Here is a 22313-nt window from a genome sequence, read left to right on the forward strand (position 1 = left end):
GTGATGTACAGCTACTTATGTATAAGCACAGGGTTATATTCCATCCTCTTTAATATTCCATCCTCATTAATATTCCATCCTCTTTCTACCTAGTAGTACTGTGGAAGACTGAGCATGCTATGTAAACTTTCATCATGAGATGGAATTGGTGTACATTTGTGGGGATGAGACTGAGGGAACTACAGTGCAGAAGAAATGGGAGGATGCTATTAGGTTAATGAGGCCTATGGGACCTTGACAAGTTGGGCAGACTTAGCATCATTGCAGTAAGAACAAGTGGCCATGCTGGGTAAAATGGAGAATTAAAACTTAACCTGATCTGATAATGATTCCATCTTTCTGTAATTTCAGTAACCTCAGAAAGGCTGAACCTTGAGTGAGAGGTTACTGGTACTACCAAAAATACTTCTACCCTAAGTGAGAGGTCACTAGTGTCACTGAAAATACCCGAGATTTTTTTTTAGTCCTCTGATGGAAACACTTTTCTTTCATATTATGAATATTTATATTCACCTTTGGTATCACATAGTGATGTGATACAGTTTCACTGAATAGGTCTCCTTAGATCATAACATAGGTGAAATTTGTCAAGTTACACTTAACAGCTTTTATCATAAACTTTATTCAAAAGGGAATTTCCTTACAGCTGATGCAAGAAATTCTCAAAGTTATAATGTGGTAGCAGATAGTTCACATCTTTGTTACATATGCAGGGGCACTCTCAACAAGTTGATTTCATTTGTGGATTTTAATTTCAAACAATGGTTGAGTGTCTGGCCAGACATTTGACTTGTCTCACAAATTGATCATATGTTGTAATTGAAATTGGAGGTTGAGATTTCCATCATGATACCTGTTTAAATTTTTCTGACTGTCAGCCACAGTGTCTGTTGAGAATATTCAATTTTATTTCTTTCAAAATAGAATTAAAGCATCTCAGTATATGAAACCTAAAAACAGGCTGACCAAATCCACTCTCTCCATAATTACTCAAATAGCCCTTTCAAGGATAGGAAGTTTTAAAGTTGCAATGCAGAGATTGCATTCAATTATTTGCAAGCAACCTTTGAAAATGAATTTGCACTGCCTGGTATTACCTAGTCTGTGTCTCTGTCTCTCACTCCTACTTTTCTTGTAGACGTACTGGGAACAGAATAGGAGATGAAAGGTAAAATATGTTTGCCACCAGCAGAGAATAAGCAGTAAAAGGTAAAGATAAATAGCCAACAATAAGCAGGACAGCCCTTATTGACTTTGGACTAATCTTACCGTAAATCATAGGAAGCCAACTCTGCTACCTAATAGGAGCAAAACAGTAATGCTGAACCACAGGAGCTAAAGGTGCATTTAACAGCTAAATAACTCTCATCTTTAATATATTCAATATTAAACACTTCAATAAATGGAATTCCCTGGCTTAGTATAAACTATAAAGATTTTTATTTCTTTTTTAATTGGGCAATTTAAGTTTTACAACTTAGATCTCATTTCAATTGGACGGCTGCACTATACATTAGTTAAAGATTTTTTAAAGTATTCTGTAAACTTAAAGCATTAATAAGTATGTGCAATGTAATAAGGTTCCAATATTCTCATTTGCTGGTGGTAATCTTAAATTATGTTCCTAGAGTTATTACTACAGTCCCATAATAAAAATAAAAATCCCTCCCCTCTTTTCTCGTCTTTCATATTTTATAAGTGGAAGAAAATTTTTAAATGATTTAAGTCTAATCCATTCAGTGTTAGATATTTCTCTATGGATAGTAGGTTCATCATTAGGACAGTAGTCTTGTTGAGAAACAATTTTATTGGATATTTGTTTTCTTATGGTAGTACAATATCAGATGCAAAAGTGGAAAACACATCAGTTCAATCTTGACATCACAGGACATAATATTTTGACTGTGTTTGGTCACTATACACTAAGGATACAAATCATTGAATAAATTGCTTTTGGATGGCATTAAAATCTGTTATCTTTGGGTTTTAGGATGGTTATTGGCTATGCAATATTAAATTGCCAATATTGCCTCCATGGCACCTGTTCAATCTTCTGTCCTAACATTTCTGCATGTAGTGATTTACTGACTTTCCACCCAGTTAACTATGAAATCTTAGAATATAGCAAAGAGAGAGTCATTTTTTCAAAAATCCCCAAAGCCTACCACATTATCGGACATATAGCCACATAGCTGACCTTCAATTTGTCGTTATAGAGGGAATGAAAAAATAAATGGGCAAACTTCCCTCAAACATAATTTGTTAAATCTGCTAACAGGATCCATATTTATTCTTATTTTTAAAGTGTTTCTTACACTACATTCTATTTACATAGATGCAGTATTTACAGTGTGTTACCAATGACACCATCCAACTAGGATGTAAGTTTTAAGAATATGATAGAGTAAATAACATTCAGCTAACAGATTATGAACTTCCAGGATTTCTTACAAATATCACATTCAGAAAGAGACATAGTGTCCATATCTTTGTACCAATTGACAGCTCTGGCTCCCTGGAATTCTGTTTTCTCTCAGACTCTGATCTCTCTTGGTTTTCCTATCTCTCTGTCAACACTGCTCATTCCTTAGTTGTCACCTTCTTCTACAGTAGCTACTAAAATGTCTTTGATGCACTCCTCTTTCAACACATGTCTTTTTAGAGAGCCTTCTCTTTATTTATAGGAAACTCAGTTTTTTTTCACCTTTTTTATTATAATTTTTATTTATGTATAGTTGGTATACAGTCTTATATTGGTTACATTAGTTTCATGTGTATGATATAGTGATTCAACATTTTTATACCTTACAATATGATCACACCATTAATTGTAGTAATCATCTGTCACCATGTAATCTTATCACAATATTATTCTCCTTCCCCTTTTCACCCATCCTCCCAACCCCTCACTTCTGGTAATCGTCCCTTTGGTCTCTGTTTCTGAGTCTGTGTTTGTGTCTGTGTTTGTTTTGTTTTGTTTTCAGATTCTACATATAACTGAAACCATATGGTATTTTTCTTTGTCTGCTTTACTTATTTTACTTAGCATAATGCCCTCTACGTCCATCCATGTTGTACCAATGACAAGATTTCATTCATTTTTATTGCTGTACAATATTCTATTGTATGTGTGTGGATGTGTGTATACATACACCACATCTTTATCCATGGACATCCAGGTTGCTTCCATATCTTGGCTATTGGAAATAATACTGCAGTGAACATACAAGGTCAGACAATTAAGTTCGCGAACTCACCCTAGAAAAAGTGCTTACATACCTTATTGTTCAATATTACTGTGGTCATCTTCAAAGTACTCCCCTTGGGAAGCTATGCAACGATGCCAGTGCCTAGTCCACCCTGCAAAGCAATTTTGGAACTCTTTTTCTGGAATGGCCATCAGAGCGGTCATTGGATTACCCTTGATGTCCTGAATGTCATCATAATGTCTTCCTTTCAATATTTCCTTTATCTTCAGGTAAAGAAAGAAGTCATTGCAGGCCAGGTCAGGTGTATAGGAAGGGTGTTCCAATACAGTTATTTGTTTACTGCTAAAATCTCCCTCACAGAGGGTGCTGTGTGAGCTGGTGCATGGTCATGATGCAAGAGCCATGAATTGTTGATGAAAAGTTCAGGTCATCTAACTGTTATTTTTACACAGCTTTTTCAGCACTTCCAAATAGTAAACTTGGTTAACTGTTTGTCCAGTTGGTACAAATTCATAATGGATAATCCCTCTGATATCAAAAAAGGTTAGCAACATCGTTGCAACAAGTTTGTGAACTTAAGTGTCAGACCTCGTAGGTTCATATATCTTTTCAAATTAGTGTTCTCATTTTTTTTGGATAAATACCCAGAAGTGGAATTGCTAGGTTGTATGGTATATCTATGTTCAGTTGTTTGAGGAATCTCCATAAGTTTTCCATAGGAGTGGCCCCAGTTTGCATTCCTACCAACAGTGCGCTAAGGTTCTCTTTTCTCCACCTCCTCACCAACACATGTTATTTGTTAACTTTTTGATAATAGGTATTCTGACAGGTGTGAGATAATATCTCATTGTTGATTTTATTTGCATTTCCCTGATGATTATTGATGTTAAGCGTCTTTTCATTTGTCTGTTAGCCATATGTATGTCTTCTTTGGAGAAATGTCTTTTCATGTCCTCTGCCCATTTCTTAATTATTTCAACACCATCTAAAGGATAACTATTCTCAAACTTCTATCTTGATCTTTAGGATTATATGTCAAACTATCCACATCATATCTCCACCTCATCTTGTCTTTATCAGTTAATGCTACCAAATAGGTCAAACCAGAAATATATGAGTCTTTCTGGGATTTTCTCTTAAGACTCACTGTTTATATTTAATCACCAAGCCCTATTGATTCTCATCTTATACTTACCTTAATTCCCTGCAATTTACACATTGTATTCAAATATACTTTCTAAACTGTAAATGAAACACTTCTTCTCTCCTACTTAAGATTCTTCAATGGTTCACCATTGCTTAGGGAATAACATCTAAATCTTTTAGTTTGGCATTTAAAGGGCCATCATGATATAAACTCAGCTTGTCGTGACTCCCCTTTCAGGGATTGCCCATCACTCACATGAAGTTACCCTATGAACAAGCTATGACCTTCTACACTTCCATGCTTTTGCATAAGCTGGTGTTTTTTGTTTGTTTTGTGTGTGGTAAAGTGAACTAGTTAATTCTGAATTTTTGTTCATCCTTTAAGTCACAAATGTATGGCTGCCAGAGATAGAAAACTTATTATTTCTGGATGGGTTGTAGCCCATCCAACAACACCATCTAGAGCTGACGAGAAGAGATTTAATTTTGGGCCTTAATTGTAATCCTTGTCATCACACAGAAAAAGTACAATTGTTTTTTTCACTCCTACTTCTCTTCTCTGAAGTAAATATCCAGAAAGTCCTATGTGTAAGCCTAGGTATTTTTTTAGCCCACTCAAAGTTGGTCTCCAGAACTTCATTGGGTAGCCCAGCTAAGTAAGGTCTGATCATTACAGAGAGAAGCTCAACTCTGCCCTTCGGATTAGGCACAATTCACAACCAACTCTTTAGTATTCAGAGGTGGCTTACCCAGCAGAGAGCTGGGATTCACTCTCATCAAGAGAGAGTTGGGAATTGGGCCACATATGTTTTCCTCCGCAATCTCAGCATTTAGAATTCTGAGCTTGTGAGATTTTTTTTTTTTTATTAATTTTATTGGGGTGACAATTGTTAGTAAATTTACATAGATTTCAGGTGTACAATTCTGTATTACATCTAATTTCTCAGCTATATTCACCCCACTCTCCAACATAAGGAAATAAAATTGGATCTGAAATCATTGATTAAGGGATTTAAATTCCACAGCAAATATGTGAAGAGTGAAAGAGCTGTAGGAGGATGTATAGAGGGGAGATTACCTGTATTTTTTAACTAGAGGGCTGTCGCCCACCATGGAAAAAGGAAGAGGCATAGAAGCCCCCCTTGCTGTGTTCCTTGAACCTCTTTTTCTATTTAAGTCCAATGAAGTACGATTCCTTTTTCACTAAGGCACTCTGGATAACCAAAAACAGATGAGAGTGTTGCCTCTCCCAGGAATACTTACTTCTGAACAAATATCAAGCTCTTCAACATTAAAAACAAATCCCTGACAGAATTTTCTCTCTCAGATCTCAGGTAAGAAGGAAATCGCACTCACAACTTTAGTCACAGGATATAAGCAGTAGCCTAAAGATGTACCTCAGTGTTGCTAACAAAAATTCTACGATGCCCAAACTAGATTCCATTATACTGTGTGAACATTCACAATTAATTATAAGATTATAAGCACAATACTCAGAGTAACACCTGCAAATACCTGGCTCAAATACTATACAAGCATTTCAATCTTACAGGAACTTCGAAGCAGTTCGAAGTTGTTCATATGTTGTCCATTTCTCACTTTAATTATAAAAATATAGACCAAGTCTTAGAAATATAGCCCTGATGATACATTTTTTAAAAAGTCTTTGTATGGATTTCTAATAACTGGAAACACATACCAAAGCAGACACTCTTGGCCCTATTAAATTATTAAGTAAGTAAACAGCTCCTAAAACACCAGGTTTAAAATGTCACATTTATTAATGATACTTCCAGGACATCTAGCTTGCTAGCCTACCTAACTTTGGACTCAATTTCTAGTTCAGGAAAAAAATACCTTCAATATATTAATTCATTCCTGTCTATATCTCTTTATACAACATTTATTATAGTAACTATACAGTTCCTTAAGTGCTTTTTGTCCCCCAAATGTCCATATCATATGAAACTTCAAATCTTTTCTAATATGAATTTCACTCAGTGTCTGCATTTCTTGTTCCCATAGTAAAAAATTTTCACCTACTTTTCTTCATAAAAATCAAATTGAAGGTGTTATACTGTATTTAATTTTCCAGTAAGTTAAATGACGTAGAATTAGTGGGTATCGGTGTAAAACATAAAACTTGCTCTTCCTACAGTTCTCTGCATCTCCTAGTGGCAACTTCTTCATTCTATTAGCACAAAACAAACATTTAAGTCAGTCATGATATGCCTCCAATTATCTTTCCAACCATAAATTTGATACTTGCTTTGCTCACTCCACTCCAGCCATACTAGCCCTCATTGCTACTCCTTGAATATGATGTTCCCAGGGCAGCTTCCATCACAAGTACTTTGTACTTGTTCTTCCCTTTACCTGGAGAGCTTGTCCTCCAGATAGCCCTGTGGGCCATCCCCTTCTCCATCAGGAACTCCATCAAACACACAAACTGCCTTGCTCAGCTCTCTTTGCCTACCCTGCCTTACTTTTCCATGGCACCTATCACTATCACACATAAAATTATTCATTTTATTTTTTTTCTCCCCCCCGATCTGGTAGGTAGAATTCTAAAGATGCACCCCCAAGATTTCTGTCCCCTAATTATTCAAAGAAACACTAATCTCAATACGCCATGGCTGGTTTGAAGATGAAAGAGGCAGTGTGATGAGAACGCTGAAGGAGGTGAGGGAGTCTCCCACATGACAACCACTAGAGGAACAGAAGCCTCATCTGCACCTTCACGAATAAACTGAATTTGGCCAATAACCTGAATGAATCTGGAAGCAGGTTCTCCCCCCAGAACCTGTGGAATGAAACACAGCCCTATAGTGGAAAGGTGAAACACACCCCTTGATTTCAGCCATGTGAAATCCAGAGCAGAGAAACAGCCGACTGTGCCTGGATGTATGATCTACAGATCAGAGGTTGTATCAAATCATTAAAGTGTGGTAAGTTAGTAAAATTCCAGCAATAGAAAACTATACCATGTTTCCCCAAAAATAAGACCTAGCCAGACCATCAGCTCTAATGCGTCTTTTGGAACAATAAGTAATATATGACCCGGTATATATTAATTATATTATATTATATTATATTATATTATATTATATTATATTATATTATATTATATTATATTATATATATTTTGAAATATATTAAAATAAGATTGGGTATAATGTAATACCCAGTCTTATATTAATTTTTGCTCCAAAGGACTCATTAGAGCTGATGGTCTGGCTAGGTCTTCTTTTTGGGGAAACACGGTACATCCTCTTAAAATATAGGTCTTATGAGAGCAGGAATTCTCATGTGTTTATCTTTCTATGCTGTGCTCCAGAACCTAGAATAGCACAATAATAAACACTCAGATACTTGTTGAATTAATGAATACATACAGTATGCACAATCTTTTCCATGAAATCTGCATTTTACAAGATCTTATGAAATTTTTACCCCCAAACATTGAAATATTTAAAATTAAACTGTCAAAGGTGAATTGATTTGAAAATTGTCTAATTCAGTAGTCTATATCCCTTCAAGGTAGTGGCGGCTATCACTTCCATGGAGCAGACACAGGAAGCAATCAAATACTACTTCCTACAGTAGTGGTTTTCAAACTGCATGTTGTAACATATTGACAGGTCATAACATGAATTTATTGGGTTGAAACAGGAAAGAAGGAAAGAAAACAAAAAGAATTTAATTATAATGCAGTGTATATGAGTGTGGGTGTTGTATGTACACTACATCACAGTGTAAGACATTTCTTACTGTAGGTATCATCAGAATATAATTTGAAAACCGTGGCCCTAAAGGTCATCACATCTGTGCTGTGGACCAGGGTGCAATTTAGGACCTGACCTGAAGTGAGATGAAGACAAATGAGTGGGGAATGTGTCTGTTAAGAATGCTGGTCAAGAAAGAACGACACTACCTCAGTCTGGGATTAAATTTGCAAGGCAAGAGAGAATGCTATGATTAAACAATTCTCACCAATTTTCACCACTTTAAGATAAGGAAATGTACCTTTTTTCCTCTTGCTGTGTTCTTTGGCCTTGAGCCTGAAGTAGCACCCCTGGGCACTGTTCAGACCCACCAACAGAACCGTCCTGAGTCTTGGTAGAAAATCTGGCAACATCTGGAAGGGGATGGCTTGGGCTTTAATCAGCAATTCATCATAGACGTTATTTCTTTTACAGGGAAAGGACTAAAAACCTAATGCTTATCTATCTTCTGAGATCAGCCAGTTATAAGTGTCATATAAATTTAGCTGGAAAGGAAGTTAGAAATATTCTTGGCAGAAGGAAACAAGGAATAAATGTTGGTTGGAGGAACTTGAAATTGAATCTAGCTCAACATCCTCTTTTTATTTATTTAATTTTTTTGGCAGATGAGGGAACTGAAATAAAGGCTTATGCTATCCCATCATTATAACGATGTTACTCTTGACTTACATTTACCAAGGATTCGAATGTGTGTTGTCAGTAGATGGTATAAAGAAGAGAACAATGTACCTGTACACTATTCATTGCTCCACTCAAGGGCATACTGGTGGGCAGGGATCATGCCACACATCTATGTATTCTTGTTAGTGCCTGCTGTGGTTGGGGAAATTAAATAAAATAATACATGTAATGCACTTACCAGACCATCCAACACACAGTAAGAGATACTTAAATGCTTTCATATTTGTTTTTGTTGCTTTGATTGTAATCTGAGCATCGCTATTATATAATATTTGTGCACAGGAAATTCTTAATATCTTATAATTTTTATTGCATTATTTTATGCAATATTTTATGCACTTAAAATCCATTTATGTTTGAAGAGACATTAAAGAATTATCTGCTTAAGGTACGTCAAATAAATGAGTAAAGAATTTCAGTTAGTTAAAATTTACCCAGAAAAGTTCTTCTTACCTTAGGAAAAGACAATAGATCTAGGATTCATGGTTCATGAAGATATTTCTAATGAAAACATAAAATCTTGTATAATATGAAGTTAAGTTTACTTTTTCATAGGTAAGAATCAGACAGAAGAGCTGCAGTGACCACTGCAGTTTGAAGCCCATACCAGTGGCCAAAGGCTACAAATCCTAACAGTACGATGTGACTTCCGTTAGGAGATGTTCCGCGGAGAAAGAATATCAAAACATTAAAAGAAATGAATCAGTCTGTTTTTCTGAGGTTCTAACAATAGTATCAAAGTTTCCTTTTTCTCAAATCTTACAAGCTCCACAGCACCTTTCCCCCCTGCTACTTTGGTATTATATAATTAGCATATAATTATGTGCTCTTTCACACTGGAAAGACTGTTCTTTCATTAATGACTCTTTGAAAAGTTCTTCATTATTTACTTTTGAAAGTGAGTTTGAAATCAAAAGGCTTTTACGACTTTCCTTTTCTTTTTAAACTTAGGAGTTCTTAAAAGTAAGACAAGAGATAGTTAAGGATGTCACAGACAGTCCTATGTTCCACCTGTAAAGTGAGAATTTGGGTTGAGGACACAAATGTTGCATTCTCCTCTCTTCAGATTGAATGTCTAGGTGCAAAATACTGGTATCCCTACATGGACTCCATTCATTGCCTTTTCCCCTTGTTAGCACAAACAGAAAATGGGTCAAAACAATATTTCTTGATTCTAGTAAAAATAATGTCAGTTCCAAATTAATTTTAAATGAGGAATTCACCCAGCTCCTGATCCACAGTCAGTTCTAGAAGTTGCTACACATCTCTATTGAGGCCACGCAAACCTCATTGTCATTTTCAGCTGCATGCTTTTTTTCTAGCATTAGTGTTACCAGAGCACCCCAGATTGGATACGGGCAATTATAAAGTAGGGTGTACGTTATTGCAAATTTTAATCATTTTTTGGGCAACTCTGCTTGCAGTGATAAAATCAACATATCATGCATAAGAAATGCAAATAAATGCCTTTCGGCTGAGAGCAGCTATTCAGTTACTTTGTAACGTATTCCTGCTTAACTTCTGGACTATCCCATTTGTGGCTGGGATCAGCCAAATCATTTACAGCTTACCAACAATGCATGAGGGTTCCCTTTCCTCTACATCTTCACCAACACTTTTCATTTTTATTTATTGATGATAGCCATTCTGATCAATGTGAAGTGGTATCTCATTATGGTTTTTGTTTGCATTTCCCTGCTGATTAGTGACATTGAGCATCTTTTCATGAGTCTGTTGGCCATCTGTATGTCCATTTAGACAGATGTGTATTCATATCCATTGCCCATTTTTTAATAGGATAGTTTGGTGTTAAATTGTATGACTTTCTTATATATTTTGGCTATTAACCCCTTATCAAATGAATCATTGCTGAATATCTTCTCTCTTTTAGCAAGTTGTCTTTTTGTTTTGTTGATAGTTTCATTCACTGCACAAAATCGTTTTTGGGTTGATACAGTCCCATTTGTTTATTTTTTCTTTTGTTTCCATTGCCTAGGGAGACATATCCAAAAAAAAAAAAATACTATTTGGTTGATACAGTCCCATTTGTTTATTTTTTCTTTTGTTTCCATTGCCTAGGGAGACATATCCAAAAAAAAAAATACTACTAAGAGTAATGTCAAAGAGTTTACTGACAATATTTTCTTCTAGAAGTTTTATGGATTTGAGTTACATGTAAGTCTTTAATCCACCTTGAGTTTATTTGGTATTGGTATATGTTGTGAGAAAGTAATCCACATTCATTGTTCTGCATGTATCTGTCCAGTTTTCCCAACACAATTTACTGAAGACACTGTCTTTACCCACTGTATATGCTTACCTCCTTTGTCATAGATTGATCATGTAGACATAGATTTATTCCGTTCTATCCATCTGTTTGTCTTTTTATGCCAGTACCATGCTATTTTGATTACTATAGCCTTGTAGTATAGCTTGATATCAAGTAGCGTGATACCTCTAACTTTTTTTTTGCCAGGTTAATAAAGAGTTCAGCTCATATTTGCTGCTTGCTGGCTAGTTTGGGGGATGGCTCAGCAAAGGAGCAATGGTGCCTTCTGTTGCTTTTGTCCCTGGAGAGAGCTGTCCCTCCAGCTGTCCCCCTGAAGCTAGTCAGTTCAGTTCTTCCCATCATGAAGCTGGTGCTTTTTGAGTGGCTGCTCCTGTGCTGGAGCCCAGAGCAAGTGAGTGTGTGTGCAAGTCCCTCCAGAGTACTGCCTGGGACTCCAGCAGGCTTTGTCTTTGTTGGATGCAATCCCCACTGACTTTCACATCCTGATGTATGGCGACTCCTCTTCCTGACTCTGGTGCCCAAGGCTGGGAGCTCAAAATGGGGGAGAGTCCTCCACAGCTACGATATCCCTGCTGATTTTTAATTGCCACACCATAGGTGTGGAACCTGCCCGTTCCATATCTCCTCCTTCTTACCAGTCTCATTGGGGCTCCTTTATCCTTAGTTATAAAACTTCCATTCAACAGTCTTCAGGTTGTTCTATAATTTAGTTTGCATTTTGATTGGGTAGAGGTGAGAGCAGTGTTTACCTACTCCACCATCTTGACTAGAAGTTCCTCGAAATTTTGCTTCTTTATGGCCTCAGAGAACTTATCTAGATTGTTTTGTGAGCCAATCTAACATTCATAATTGCACATATTTTTTTCTAGCCATTTGGAATTCCATGATGTTCCTTTAGTCGAAAATGTCTAAGTAGGTTCATTTTCACCAGCACTCTTTTTCTTGTTATGTTAAAAAAATAAATAAATAATTTGCACTCAAGAAGCTCCTTCTTTCAAGCCTTCTTTCTTCTCTTATATAAAAACAGACTCTCAGAATTGTTAGCTTCCTATGTCCACTGAAGTGACTAAAACAAAATTTAGTTGTAGAGATCTACTTTTTTTGTTTTAGAATTTCAAACCTTCAGCGAATTTCATGACTGATATTGAACTGAAAATTCATAGCATTAGAAAAAAATATATTTTCATGCTATAAATAGCTTATAAGGAAATTTTATATTGCCAGAATGTTTTTAACAAATCAGTATGGATTACATATGCTAATTGACTTAATGCAATTATTCTAATAACTGATCATGCACTCTGTGGATTTTGGAATGGTGTACCAGCATTTGGCCAGAAATTAGTCACAAATAATTTAACAAAATATAAAGTTATTACTTATAGTATTGAAAACTTGGTGACTTCTGTGTATGTCTGAACAGTCATTACTTGGTAGACTGAATTATATCTGATGGGATTATAAAATAATCTTCATGAATATGTCCAAATAAGGTTTTAAAAAAATTGCTAATGTCAAACACTACCATAAATTAACCAGTCTCTATTTTTATGTTACTTTTTTCTGAAACATTCCCTTATACCATTATTCTGTTTTAGTCCCCAATTACTCATTTCTAATCAATAGTCTGCTTTCCCGTCAGAGCAAAAAGCAAAACAAGACAGAAATTTCACTTATGGATTCTACAAAGAAAAGAATTTAAATTCTGCCAGTCCAGAATATCCACTGAGCAAATTTATCAAAGAATAAAGGTAACTAGTTTTCACTTCTCTCCCATCCCTCAGATGTCAGTCATTCCAGGTTGAAATGCATCATTGTCTAAAGAATATTGTTTTTATACTGACCTATGGTATGTACCATGCTAATATGAGTTCTTAACAAATTATTATTTATAGTAACATCAAAGAAATATGTCCATATAAAGATTTATATCCTATTAGAAAACTATTTGTTGATCCAGAAATCAGGGAGATCAGAATAATTTCATAAAAATTAAAGAATCTTAGTTGGCAAATTTTATTAAAAATCGTGTAATATATAAATTTTTTTTTTTGAGAAATCTATTCTGATTACTGTCTACAAGAAGAATAAGAGATTAGGATCACCTTCCCAGCATTTTTAGCATGCATCCTTGGAGGGTTTCACATTACTGTTAGTATCCAATGAAGGAACAAACAGTGTTTGTTGATTAGATAATGTGACAGTTGATGGCAATCTATGGAAGATGTTATTCTGAATGAGATTAAAAACATCCTATTAGAAAATGGGAAAAAAATGTACCATGGAAATCTATACTCTCATTCTGCAACCACCACTTAAAGATGTCACTGCACATGCTCTAATTCAGAGACATTTTTCTCTCCCAAGCGGGCGGTCCACTTACCCTAGTTGTTTTCACTTTATTCCCAGAGGAACAGCTCCATCCTTTCCGATCTGGAAGAACTTTACATTCTTCTCCCTCAAGACATGGCTGCATATGGCACCACCATTTCTGTTCCACTATTGAAGCTACAGGAGATAGAAAGATTGATTGTTTTTCATTTGGTTTGTTAATTCTCTGGGTGCACATTTAAAGGGACAAAGCCACCAATTTCCCACCACCGGGTAGACTGGGTTTTGAGGCATGCTTCTTCTTTTATCCAAAAAGACTAAATCTGTCTAGATTTTTTGACTAGAAGAATTTTTTAAATTTTATTTTATTGCGGTAAGAAAACTTTGAGTGAGATGTACCCAATTAACACATTTTTAAATGTACAATATAGTATTGTTACCTAGTATATAGTATAGGCAAATTGTTGAAAGATTTTTTTATGTGAATATATAGACTTCATGAAAACTAATATATTGGAAAGAAACTATGAGTATGTATGCATGCACTGATTTACATAAACATAAGAAAATAAGTCCATGACCACAGTGGGCTGAGAATCATGAGAGCATTATAGTTAATGCATTTTTTTTTTACTGTAGGTAGCAACCACCATCACAAGGAACATACCATACTAATATGAGCACTTAATATTATTTAAGATAAATTGGCCCATATAAAGATTTATATCCTATTGTAATTAGGAGGACCCTCAAGTAAAAAAATTAATATTTTTATTAAACTTCATGATAATATTTCATGCCAATTCTATCCACAACTAAACATTCTCTCATATATATGATGTTTATTTTTTCATTCTTAAGAACCATCTGTGGATTTAGAAATTCATACTATTCAATCAACTGTTTTCATCTTTCCCCATTAATTTACACTTGCACGTATCCTGGGCTGGCAAATCAATGATTCACAGTATCAAAGTAAGAAGAACATGGACTTGTTGGAACCTCATTATAATGCCTATTGTTACAAAACTGCATAAGATCTTAGACCTCCTTCCAAACAATTTTAGATTTCAAAAGTGCTCTCCAAATAACTTCATATCAACCACATCATCGATAGTGTGGTCCCCCAGGATTGGCCCTAGTCAACAGCATTATAGTGTGGTTCCAGTTCTAAGCATTCCCCAGCTATATGCTATCTCAGTGAGCAATGTAAAAGTCGCACCATCCACGCACGATGGAGCAGCTCGTGTGGTGCCTGCCACCTGCCCGGGGAAACAGGAGCACTTGACTGTTTGTGACCGTTCTTCTATCTTGTTCTTATTACAGCATCTGTGGAGTGCCACCACCTCGCAAGTGCCCGTTTTGACATGGTGAGCTGTACAAACAAAAACAAAAGATGAGACAACACTGAGAAAGCTTTGGGCACTTCTCCCCTCTTTTTAATTAGAATTGCATTAAATATAGCTCTATAAGGGTCCCACCATGCATGAAACTAGAAACACAATGATGCTGACTCGATAATGCAGATTTGATTTCTTTTCTAAATGTGGTAGAGCCATTTCCGTCAGTAAATGCTTGGTGAAGCAGGATCAATTAGTGACTAGATTAAAATAAGCTGTTAAAACAGTCTGAAATAGAAAAGCAATCTATGGTGCCATCAAAAACATATTTATTTGCATATGTCTTCTTTTTACACCTTTTTGTTCAACATGTTAATCAAAGTAAGGTAAGCACATTGACAAAGTACCCGGCAATGGGGCTGAAGGTTGATAAAGGTTATGTTCTCCTGGGGGTGAGTGTAAGGTCCAACAGGGAACCTCTTTTCAGGAAGAGAGAATGAGGAGGGATGTTCCCCATTCTTAGTATTCTTCTGCATAATTTCCTTGAAAATGAATTAATTGGGTGCTTCTTAAAATTGCTATTATTTTCCCAAAAGTTCCAGCTAGTCTCAAGACCCAAACAAAAATCATTCCTTCCAATTTTACCTGAGGGGACAACTGCCACGAAATGGCACCAAGTACAGCCAGAACTTGGACGAATTTATATCTAGTCCAGAAACCCAGTATAGTAAGCTGTGAGGGTCCCCTGCCATTTTTGTTCACCTTGTAGGATGATGAAATTTTGGGGTGATTGAAATTTTTGAACTTCAGTTATCATATTACGGTAAGTTTCTACTTTGCCATCATCATTCTTTTCCCGGCATTTTTTCTTCAAAATATTAAGCTTACCATGAAATGAGAAAGCAAAAGTTTCATGTGCTAAAAATAAAAATAGCTTAGAAACAAACATTCACTGAAATACTATGCTTTCAGAAGTTTTAAAACTGATTGCTATAAAAACAGAAATTTCAATAGAAAAAGTAGTGATTTGAAGTTGTTTAATGTATAAATGTACAGACACACGGTAAATGAGATCAGCTCATCATACATTTATATTAACCTTCCCCCAGGAGATGAGGAACCACTCTGCAGTAATGCAGGTTAGATAGCTTGTTTGGGGTTTTTCTTGTGAGAGACAGCAAATCATACATATTGTCCACCTCATCCCTCCCTGTGAGACCAAGAAACTCAGGTGTGACATATAGCTTTAAGAAGCAACGACCATTTCCAAGGTCACAAAGATTTGTCTGCCCCTGGAGATACAAATGGGAATTTGTCTGTGTTTGATTCAAGTGCAAAGCTATATCTACAAAAGCTAAAAACTTGAGAATCAACACTTTTGTTCATATCCTCTCATGATCTGGAAAATATTTTCTTAGCTAAGGATGACTCCGTTTGTTTAATTGACTGACTGCTTTGTGTTATGTTATACAAGTCATTATACTGCTTTCTACACTGTACATAGTCACATTTTAATTGAGTCAGTACCACACATCGGGCATGGTTCTGAGTCCTGTGGATGAAACAATGAATGAGAGGGACACTGACCCTGCCCTCAAAGGGCTCATGTTCCTTTTTTGAGAAAACCAACAACTAAGTTAATGATTAAGTAAGACAATTAAGTATTAGATTTTTAAGCTCCATGAAGGAAATACAGTAATGTGATTGAGAATCTTAAGCAGGGAAGAATGTATATTTTAGCAAGAGTCTCAGGGAAGACGTCTCTGAGGAGATAATCTGAATGATGACCTGAGTGAGGAGAAGGAAGTATCCGTTATGAAGATCTAAGAAAGGACGAACCCTCTAAAGGGAAAGATCAGCAGTGACAGTACTATAATAGGGAAAAGCGTGGCATGTTCTTAGGACAGCAACATGCCAGTGAGGCTAGAGTGTAATTGGACAATTGAGAGGTCACGGGAACTGTGTCAGAAATGTAGGAATATCATGTAGGGGCTGGTATGTCACAGTAAGGAGATTTCATTGTCATCGAAAGGGAAAAGCCTTTGGGTAGAAATGGAGTCATCTCATTAATGCTTTAGAAGTTTACTCAGGATGCTCTTTAGAGAATGAACTGAAGAAAGAAAGAATGGAATCAGGGAGACTCATTATGAAGAGGTTTCAGGAGTCCAGGTGATATATGATGGAACTTAGACTAGATTAACAGCAACAGACTTGGAGAGAAGTAGTAAGTTAGGTATGTTTCTATGTAGACTTGTTTTGACTTGAGAAGAAAGGTATTAGAGGTCAGTCCTAAGGTTGTTCTGAGCAATTAAAAGTGGGTGGTTCTGGTGGATAGAGAAGTCTCAGGGAAAGAGAATTTGGAAAAGATGGGTTGGGTTAGAATATTTGTAGTTGTGTTTTGTCTGTTAAGTTTTATATCCTTATAAGACACCCAAGTAGAGCTGTAAATCAGGAAGCACCATTTATGAAATAGAGCTTAGGGAAGAAATCTGAGTTACAGATACATACTCAAAAGATCTAAGCCAAAAGGTGATATTTCAAGCCGTAGACTGAATGAAATTGCCATGGAAAGGTTACTAATAAACAAGAGAAGAGGGAAACAGCAAAAACAGACTGTTAAGGAACAATATGTGAGGTATGAGTAAAAGAACCCAAGATAAGACATGGAAAACCAAAGAAGCTGAAAGTTTCATTATATAAAGAGAAACAATTGACCATTAAAGTAATGATAGAGTGGTTAAGAGCATAAAATCCAAAAACAGAGTAGCTGGGTTCAGATCTAAACTCCTCCTAGCAGCTGGGTAACACTGGGCAAATTCCCTAGGATCTCTGAGTAGCAGTTTTTCATGTATAAAAGAGGGATATTAATAGCACCATCTTCATAGGATTGGTTTGAGAATTAAATGAGTTATTATGTATAAAGCATTTAGAACATTCTGTGTTAGCTTTTCTTATTAGAATTTTGAACTTGGTATAAATCATCTTAGTTGCTGATGAAAATAAAGTCATGATTAAAGTATGTTTAGTAGAGAATGGGATGTAAAACTGTACAGACACTTATATTAACTGTTTCATGAGATTTTCTGTGAAGCGAAGAAGGAAATGGAACAATAGCTAGGGTAAAGCATGGAGTCAAGGGAATTTTTTAAATGGATGCCATAAAAAGCATGCTTACTTGCTGGAATGATCTGGCAGAGACAGAAAGAGTCAACATAGGAGAGAAAATGGGTAATTAAAAAAGAATGTTCTTGAAATGGAAAAAGGAATTGACATTCAAGGCACCTGGGGAGGTTGGCATTAGACTGGTGTGGGGACACTTAATCCATTTTACAGAGAGTGAAGGGTGATATGTAGATACAGAGGCAGGTAGGTGTGAGTAGATTAGGTGATGAGAAGATGAGGCAGTTTCTAATCTGACTTCATCTAATTTTTCTATGAGAGATCTTTGAGAAAAAAAGAATATATGAAGTAAATATCTCAGAAAGAGGAAAAGTACATTTACTGGGAAGAGGTAGTAAAATTGTCTGGCAGGGAGTTGGCTGACATGAACTATAAACTGCAGAGGACACAGTGGAAAGGAAGAAGGGGTGGGATTACAGAGCAGAATGGAGGTAAATATCTCTGTGGTAGATTATTTAGAATGCTTAGATTTTTTATAGTGATTTAGGGAAAGTGATAAGTCATGATGACATTAATCCTGCAAGACTTCTTGAATGGAACCCACGTTAAAGATATTAGAGCTTCTTCAGATAGTGAAGCTGTTAGGCAGAGTACTGAGCTGACACAGCTTCAGAGAGAGTTTGATGGTGGCTCGGGCTCTGTTCTCTTCCACAGACCTACGGCAGCCAGGAGAGGTTCCACCAACCTCTCCCCTGAGAAAAAAAGCATTTCAGCACCAATGCCATTTTAGCATCTTTGTTGTAAGATTTTATCATACATTGGAAAAGAATTACAGGTGAAAACTCTTCATCTATTTCTCCTTCCTGATAACAAAATTTTGACTTTTTCAGACAAGAAAAATAAGAGGAGAAAGTCATTGTAGTAGTCACTAGTGCTGTCCACCTCATATTTCTGATTCTCTCCCTTCTGGACACACCGTAGTATTGTATGTCTCTGACTTCTCTACCCCTTAAATTTAGATGTGTCAATGTGACTTGCTTTGGCCAATGAAATGAAAGCTATGTACTATGAGTCACTTATGACCAGAAGCAAAGGCTATGAGTCTGTGTGGACAATTAACATATGACAAAAGAGGCAAGAATATACAATGGGGTAAAAACGTTCTCTTCAATAAATGGTGTTGGAAAAATAAGAAAGACATTTTCCAAAAAATGAAACCAGACAATTTTCTTAAACCACTTATAAAAAATAAACTCATAATGGATTAAAAACTCAAGTGTAAGACCTGAAACCATAAAACTCCTAAAAGAAAACATAAGTTGTTAGCAATATTTTTTGGATATGTCTCTTCAAGCAGGGAAACAAAAGGAAAAGTAAACAAATGGGATGGACTACATCAAACTAAAAAAGTTTTGCACAGCAAAGGAAATCATCGGCAAAACAAAAAGACAACCTACTGAATGGGGTGATAATATTCATCAATGATACATTTGATAAGGGGTTAATATCCAAAATATGTAAGAACTTCATTCAACTTAACATCAAAAAACAATCCAATTAAAAACTGATTAGAGGACATGAGTAGATATTTCTCCAAAGAAGACATACAGATGGCCAAAAGACATATGAAAGGATGCTCAATCATCAGAGAAATGCAAATTAAACCCCAATGAGCTATCGCCTCACACCTGTCAGAATGGCTATCATCAATAAGGCAACAAACAAGTGCTGGCAAGGACGCGGAGAAAAGGGAATCTTCATGCTCTGTTGGGATTGCAGTTTGGTGCAGCCACTATGGAAAACAGTATGGAGGTTCCTCAAAAAATTAAAAATAGAACAACATATGACCCAGCAATTCCACTTTGGGGTATTTACCTGAACTAATCCAAAACACTAATTGGCAGAGATATACACACCCCTCTATTCATTGCAGCCACAACATGGAAGAAACCTAAGTGCCCATAGGTAGAAGAATAGATAAAGAAAAGGAGGTATACTCATAGATATACAATGGAATATTACTCAGCCATTAAAAGAACATAATCTTTCTATTCGCAACAACATGGATGGATCTAGAGGGTATTATGCTAAGTAAAATAAGTCAAAGAAAGCAACTGTCATTTGATTCACTTGTGTGTGGAACCTAAAAAACAAACAAATCAGAAAGAAATTCATAGATACAAAGAACAAACATATTGGCGGTTGCCGGATGGGAGGGGGTTTGGAGGGAAGGATGAAAAGGTAAAAGGATTACGAAGTACAAATTGGCAGTTATAAAAAATAGTCATGGGGATGTAAAGTAAAAGTATAGGGAATATAGTCCATAATATTGTAGTAACTATGTATGGTGCCAGGTGGTGCTAGACTAATTGGAGTAAATCACTTTCTAAATTATATAAATGTCTGACCACTATGCTGTACACCTGAAAGTAATATAATATTGTATATCAATTGTAATTGAAAAATACATTTGAAATAAAAAAGAGCTAGTGTGATTTACCACATTTCTCCCCACCAGCCAAAGCAACCAATTATATCCTTGATAGTGGAGACTATATCCAGCTGTGAAGAGACATGAACTGAGACCCCACCAACCATGACAGAGCGGTGAGTGAGAAATAGATCTTAGATTGTTACAGGTCTCTAAAATTTGGAGATTGTTTATTACTGCCACAAAAGTTATCTAACCCTGGCTACACAGTAGTACTTTTTACTGCTTTCTAGATCGTTCAGTAGGGTATATTTTCTCAAATGCATTAGTTGGCGGATAACTCAGTGAAGTATGATATCTCAAAACCTGGATCATTCTAGCTTCCTGGAGAAGTATGATATCTCAAAACCTGGATCATTCTAGCTTCCTGGAGTCAATGCAGAATAAATATGAAAAAAGTAAAAGTTGTTTAGCTATTCAAAGGATTGTAATGAGTTTTTCCACAATGGGATGATCACATTGGCTAAGTTCAGTATGTCAGAGCTCTTGTGAAGCAAGTGTGCTGCTTTCTTTGAGGAAAAAGGAAGTGATTGATGTCTATGTGGATGGTATAATGAAGAGCAGAGTAAGGTGGTTGCTGCACTGGGAAGACAGAGAGGTATGTCCCCTTCAGAAAACATGGTAACAAATGCTAAGAGATTAATAATAAATGTGACCAGGAAGAGCAAGCCTGACAGACACCGGCCTTCTGCCGTAAACCTTCTCTTCCTTGTCTATGAATAAAATACACTGACACACAGGTTTAGTTTCCTCGTGAGAAATGGGATTTTTGTGAAAAATTTCTCTCAGCCTTCGTTGTTCTCATTAAAACTGAAGTTGTAAAGCTTACTGTGGGGGAATGAGGGAAGGGAAACTAACCTTTCTAAAAATAGAAAAATGATAGGTGGATGGATAATCTTGTACTCAAAAGAGTTTGAAGGCATAGTTAGGGAAAATATTGCTCAGTATTTTTATATATGCTGGTACATAAGCCAAGTGAAGTGAGATCTTAAAAAAGGAAATGAGTCTTCTAGTAGAATAATTTAGTTCATCTAAGCATGGCCTATGTATACATATATTTAGTTTTCTTGTTTATCGAAAGTGTGTCTTAACTTCTTATGATAACCAAATTCTTGTAGACAAAGTAATTTTTCCTGTAAATTGCTCAGCATGTGGTATGTGTTTAATAAATGGAAGATAAACAATTTACGAAGGTAAAACTAATTCCTGTGGTTTTCTTTTAAAAGGTTAATGAGACTGTAAGAAATTTAAGCACTCACTAGAATTCTTTACACAGATTCAGACAGAGCTCATGATAAACTAAACTAATCAAATATTAGGGTTTTCCAAATTAACAAAATAGGCATCATAGACAATCACTTAGCATCAGAGTAAAATGATGTTGAGCCCCCTGGAGAAGATATAAATGAAGAAAGAACATTTTTTTAATGTCATGATTCTCATGTAAAAAAAGAAAAGACAACAAACAAACAAACAAAATACCTTCCTGCTATTCTGCTATTTTTTTCCCACCCTAAATGTGATACATAAATCCAAAGTTGCCTCTTCCATTTTTGTGAAATGGCTAGAGACACACAGGTTTAATTCTTATGAAAACAGGGATACCAATCTTACCTAGCTCTGATTGTTGCCTTTCAAGCTTATTACTTTTATGTCTTATTACAACAATAGGATGATTTGCCCTATAATGCTCCAGACACATGACCTTAAGAGACTGCCACTTAACTCATATCTTAAGATTCCTAAAGTTTTGCAAAGCTATTATGACTAACATATTCTGGCATGAAATCCTATAAAGCATTTTAACTAAACCTTTGTTTCCAACTGCTTTTTTACCTACTGAAAGGAACTTCACCATAAGGTGGGGGGATCTGAATTAAATAGTATTTAGTTTGTATGCATACATAGATTTTTAATATA

At 35.8% G+C, this 22313-nt stretch overlaps 1 protein-coding gene across 2 annotated transcripts in view; it reads right to left on the reverse strand.

Annotated features, from left to right (window-relative positions):
* TAFA2 (TAFA chemokine like family member 2) overlaps positions 1–22313 on the reverse strand; it is a 403475-nt gene that overhangs the window by 35724 nt on the left and 345438 nt on the right. For both annotated transcript variants that reach the window (XM_081060219.1, XM_081060218.1), the window contains exons 3-4: positions 14665–14817; positions 13495–13619 (exon numbers count right to left, since the gene is read on the reverse strand). In XM_081060219.1, the coding sequence (XP_080916345.1) occupies positions 13495–13619; positions 14665–14817 (278 nt within the window). The remainder of the gene's footprint in view (positions 1–13494; positions 13620–14664; positions 14818–22313) is intronic.

This window comes from Rhinolophus hipposideros (genome assembly GCF_964194185.1).
Source record: "Rhinolophus hipposideros genome assembly, chromosome: 9".
NCBI classification, from domain to species: domain Eukaryota; kingdom Metazoa; phylum Chordata; class Mammalia; order Chiroptera; family Rhinolophidae; genus Rhinolophus; species Rhinolophus hipposideros.